Source organism: Chenopodium quinoa, unplaced genomic scaffold, assembly GCF_001683475.1.
Source record: "Chenopodium quinoa cultivar QQ74 unplaced genomic scaffold, ASM168347v1, whole genome shotgun sequence".
Lineage (NCBI taxonomy): Eukaryota > Viridiplantae > Streptophyta > Magnoliopsida > Caryophyllales > Amaranthaceae > Chenopodium > Chenopodium quinoa.
In genome coordinates this window covers 2,786,050-2,792,049 of record NW_018742684.1, presented here as the reverse complement: position 1 = coordinate 2,792,049, position 6,000 = coordinate 2,786,050, and the positions used below count along the sequence as shown (strand labels likewise).

At 32.6% G+C, this 6,000-nt stretch overlaps 1 protein-coding gene across 1 annotated transcript; it reads right to left on the bottom strand.

Moving 5' to 3' along the window:
- Positions 1–280: 280 nt before the first annotated feature.
- On the bottom strand, positions 281–3,004 carry LOC110722797 (B3 domain-containing protein Os02g0683500-like). The gene has a single exon (XM_021902092.1). It carries the CDS (start codon positions 2,516–2,518, stop codon positions 1,049–1,051), a length of 1,470 nt encoding a protein of 489 aa, XP_021757784.1. The 5' UTR covers positions 2,519–3,004; the 3' UTR covers positions 281–1,048.
- Positions 3,005–6,000: the final 2,996 nt, after the last annotated feature.

Here is a 6,000-nt window from a genome sequence, read left to right as displayed (position 1 = left end):
AGGAAATTAGTTGTTTCAGCACCTGCAGGCATGCCGAATTCAGCAGCTAGCACTCTAGCAGCAACAAACAAGAGCAAAAACGAACATCCTCTACAAATTTTGTCATAATATAATGTAATACAAACACACAATATTACCAAAGAATTACATATCATCACATAATATATATAGTGTAATACAAACACACAATAAATAAATATATAAATAATTCTCCTATAAGATGGGGAGGTAGACATTGTACCTTAAAATTACACAACTTTGTTAGCTTATTATTCTTAAGTCAGAAAGTTCGTTAAGAATTAAATAGCAGAAACACAGCTGCAGAAAAAGAAAGTAGGAGAGAGAAACAATCCAAGGAGACAGAATAAGAAAAAGACTGAATACTGCAGTTATTGAAATTTGGAAACTTTGATCAATTGGATGTACATCTAATACACCAGCATGCCAAATTATTATAACTTTGATCATGATTGAGTAATTAATAAATAAAAAAAAAAGTTGTATCATTCATATAATTATATAAGTCAAATGCAGTAATATAATATATAGATATATAATTAAGATGTAATTTACATGAATTAAAGAAATTATGATGACTAATATGATAGTAGGACTGAGAGAAGTAGTACTACTGATCTTGGGCGCTTTCGACTCGTCTTTGATCAATCTTCCTTTGTGAATGCGGCTCGGTACGAACAGTAACGTTGGTGTGTACTGTGATGGTTGTGACTTGAGAGGGATACATGATTTTTTTTTTTAGGATGGTTAATGGGTATTTTAGACCTACTATATCTAGTGTTCCTCTATTACAGCAATTGATACATTTGAGGGGATAAACTAATTATATTAATAAGCTGCAATTTTTTGAATAATGAGCTTATTATATAATAATAATGATCTTACTTAAATTACCTCTTGTTTTTTTGATTAATTAAAAAAAAAAAAAATGAACCCTTTTGTTCTCTCTGCATCTTTGTTTCTGATGTAGTCTAACATTTGAGCTAGATGTTAAAAAAAATATAAAAATTGGTTTTGAAAGGATTTTGATTCATATGTCCAAATCTAAAGACATGGATGATGATGATGTGGATGACTTGCCTTTGACAGGAGATGCGCCGGCGCCGCCGTAGAATGACCTTAGTTGCAAGGGAAGAAGGTGGTGGTGTTGTTGTTGGCTAGGCGAGGAGGAGAAGGAAGAAGATGAAGACGAAGAAGGAGGGCCCATTGAAATAGCAGCAGTAGTAGTAGTAGTATTATGCTGTTGTTGGTCATGTTGTTGTTGTTGAAGAAGATAATGATGATGAGGCGAAGGGTGGTTGGGGGTGGACGAGGATGCCAAAGAGGAAGACAAGATGTCAAAATCATGAGTTTGATGGGAGATGGGGCAGTCCATATTCACGCCAAATAGCCTGAGCCTCTTAGCTGCAGCTTTGCCTTGGACCACCGGCACCGACTCGTATACCATGGGCTCAACCCCACCTTCCTCCCTCTGCACCTGCATCAGTGATCCTCCTCCTCCACCCTGCTCAAACTGATGCTGATGATGATCTTCAATATTTTGTGGTATCGATGATGTTGTTGATGATGATGCTCCAAATGTTGGTGTTATTGACGATGAAGATCTAAGAAATATCAAGGATCCTGTTACTGGATACTGCGGAGGGTTGACTGCATTCCCAAACCCGAATCCGTAACCACCAACACCACCACTAGTAATACTCGTGTTATTACCCCTTCGAAACGGATGTGATTGTGAAGAAGGTATCACATTCATTAGACTCATGTTAGATAAATGATGAGTAGTAGTACTACTACCCTGGTGGTCCCAAACTACACCCCCTCCCCCTCCCCCTCCCCCGCCTTGCGGAGGATAAGGGTAAGGCTGAGAATAAGGATGAGGATGAGGATGAGGGTGCGGATGAGATCTCAACACAAAAGTCGGACTAGCACCAGCCCAAGCAGCCGCGGCAGCAGCAGGAACAACATTCCGGTGATGATGGTGGTGGTGATGATGAAACTGCGAAATCGATTGCGGATTATTATACTGGTGATGATGAGGTAGCAAAGTAGAAGCATCAGGCCTTCTCCTCCAATCAATAAACAACTTATCTTTACCAATCTCACCAACACCTCTTTGAAACGAAACAACATCACCAGCATCCAACTTCTTCTCTTTGACAAACCGACTCCACCCCTTGGTCATCACATAACTTTGGCTACTATTCCAATACGAATACCGAAACCGCCACGGCTTCCCCGTGCGATCCTCAAAATTCAGCAGCAACCCTTTCTCGTTGTTGGATGAATCCAACGGAAAGTACTTTTCTGCGTGTTGCTTTGGTATTACTAACCGATTTAATTTCCCAACATCACTTGGAGTCACCACTTTATCAAACATATGCTCCCTCTCTATTACTACTACCGATTTGTTCCCCTCTTCCTCATCAACCACCTCTATCTTGGTTGTCGATGCTGCTCCCGTTGATGCTAAATTATTATTCGTGGACGACGACGACATCCACTCTATCTCTCGATGCACCAAACCTTTGTAAGAAGACGGAGTATACTCCAATTTTTTTTTTTCTATTGGTAATCCTTTTCCCTCTTTCAAACAAACTCAATCAACTCTACGAAAATAAAATAAATGTAAAGGGTAATAAGAAGAACCCATTTTAAAGAGAGATGAGTGATGACTGAAAACTATATAGCTAGTTAGGGTTTAAAGATATTTTTGTCTACCTACCTTATGCTATAAACAACATTTTCTTTTGTATTTTCCAAACTTTCATTAAAACAGATGAGCAGTAGTATAAGAATTCAGAACTATTAATTAGTTCAATCCCAATTTCTAGCTATCTACCTAGCTAGGTAATTAATTTGATTGAATATATATTTTTTTAAAAACATAATTAAATTTATACAAAAAAAAAAAGGGGAGTCCTGGAAGGTTCTTTTGAAAAACGAAAGAAGAGGTAGAATAAAATTAGGAAATAGTGATATTTTTTTTTAAAAAAAAATGTGATGGAAAAATGAAGGTAATTAAATTAAATTACAGTATTAAAAAAAAAAAGGTGAATAAATTGAGGAGGAGAAAGAGAGGGGAGACTTTATACTAGAGTGGGGGACCCCCATCAAGTATCTGGTTGGGCTCATGTGACCACGTCTCTCTCATTCGTTTGGGTGCTATTTACAAAGATTTTATTAGGCCCATTAGCCAGCTGTTTTCTTTTTCATTATTATTATTATTTTTATTTTTTTTTTAAAAAATTATCTCATTGTTTATAATTATTGTATAATACTCATTAATAATACAGTAAGGAGTACTTTAATTTGTACTGTATTTAGGAGTACGTTTATTTTAACAATACATGACACGAGCCTCTTGTATTATTCTATTCTCATCTCTCAGCCGTCCAAATAAGATACTCCTTTAATAGGGATTTTTAAATATACGAAATATATTTTTAATGGTCTATACAAATAAAATACTCTATGTATCAATAAAATATTAGGGGTGACAATTAAGATCAAGGACTGAGTTTGGTCGATTTCAGGTTGTTTTTTAAAAAAATAAAAAATAAAGTGTAAGTTTTAATATAATACGGAGTACTTTGTATTTATATAAGATATGATGATTAAATAGGTAAAGTCAAATTAAGGATCTGTTCTCATACGATTATTTTCAGTTCAACTACTAATTTCCTTCGCTTATAAAATATTCAATTCAGTTCAGCTCTAATAAGTTCAATTCAGCTGAGTTCAGTCAATGAGAACAAACCCTAAATTCGATTTGGTTTATAAGTTCATTTCAGGCTCAGTACATACTTCAATCTTAATCTGGTTAAAATAAAGTAATCTTTTTAGATTCAATTTAATTTACATTTTCATAAATCATTAATTTTTAATAACTTAATCTAGTTAAAATAAAGTGATCTTGTTAATTAGATGCGTAGACAATAATACTTCGTACAATTTATAGAATGCAAATGAGCTGAGAAATAAAAAAGGAAAAAGGTATATATATTTATAAATATCTTAGCAGTGTGGTATTCATAATGTAACATATATTTGCTAGATAGTTGTATGTTTATTGAATATTTAAATTCTGACAGCGTGTTAGTTAGTTTTTAATTCAAACTTATTATACTAATGACTGTAATTAATAAGATAGTTGTACTAATCTAATGTAGTACAAGTTTATAATTTCGATAATGTTTGTAGTTTAGCGTAGGATGAATAAAGTATACTTGTTTCCAGTTTATGCAACATGGGTGATTAGAACATAGTAAACAAATTTGTTTCCACCACTTTGATTTTGGACCTTTTCTCTTATTCTATGTATATTTTTAAAACTCAAAAAATAAAATAAGTGAAATAAATGACATATACTTCGTACTTGGAAGTTGGGATTCTTTTTCTTTAGGTCCTACTAGTAATAGTAATTAAAAAAATGAAAACGTATTCAAGGATTTATAAGATAAATTAAATTAAACATTTGAAATTAAATAAAATATAAATAATTATAATGGAATATGCATTATGCATGCTCTCACCAACTAAGGGGATTAGACTTTGACTTCATTCCCATTAATTTCGTACGGACCACTCTATTTTTGCTACATGAGGCAATTGAGGGGGCCATTACAGTTTTAAGTGTCCTAACTTTAAGTTTTCCTAATTTAGTGTAAATTTATAAAGTGGAAAACAACAAAAATGATGTTAGTCGTTTCAAGAGCTAACATTAAGAAGGGAAAAGTAAGCAAAAACTGAGAATAGTAAGTAATATTTCCAATCTTTACTAATTGTAACGTTTTAGAATTTGCATTATTTATATAAGTAATTATATTTTGATCGATTATATTATAACTTTCGAATATATATACATGAGTTTATTTTTAAGAAAATGTTAATATGGTAAAGTTATTAGATCAATAGTCCTAATGAATGAACTTTATATACGTAGTAATATCTTCAAAATATCAACTTTTTCATACTCCCATTATTTATTCTTGTTGTTCTTATTTAATTCAAGTTAACGCTTAAGACTGTTGAGAGTAGAGGGAGATTAGAACTTGTGATCTCAAAGACACATGGTGAGTTCTCCGCCAACTTCAATTATTATTATTATTATTATTATTATTATTATTATTTTGAAATAGTTGTATTTAATCATATATTTGTATTGAGATTTTATTACAATAAAGTAAGGGCTTAAGGAGAAATACACTGAAAAATCGAGCACCTCACCTAAGTTAAGTCAATCCGGCTTTATAAGTCAAACAAAATTCGATTATATTATATTTGAAATAAAATATACTCTGTATAAAGGATTCCAATACTATCAATGTAAACAAATGGAGAGATGGATAAATATCAAATTACATATACTCCGTACAAGTATACAAGCTAAAACAATACGGTACAACAAAAAGAAAACAGATGATGAAAATTAAAAATAAAATTAAAATTCCTTGCGCTCTCTTTCTGACGGACCGTCCATGAGAATGGTACTGGTAGTAAAATTGGTTACGCTCCGTTGCTCGCTAGTTCCTCTTCCAACTACGGCTCATTTATTGCTAGTCACAGTAAACACAGCCGAAATATAAGAATAAAATGGAGGGAAACAGTATATTAAAGAAACTAAAGTCTCTATGATAGATGCTTTAAATTTTTGAGACATTTTTAACTATTCTATAGTTGTGGAATGTTTCTAGACTACATTAAAATTCAACAAACTACTACAGTACTATAATTTGTACCAACCTCACTATTATACATACATACATACATATTACATAAATAAATACATTAGATACATACGTATACATTTGACTATCGTAATATTAGTTACACTTGAATAGTTGTATACTTGTATGGAGATATATAATATATGAATAACGGTAATGATGCATGTGGTAATAATACATTAGGGTTATTATGTTTTTGAGAATGGAGGCCAGGATATCTCAAGTGGTTAGAGCTTTCCTCCCACTTTCAAGA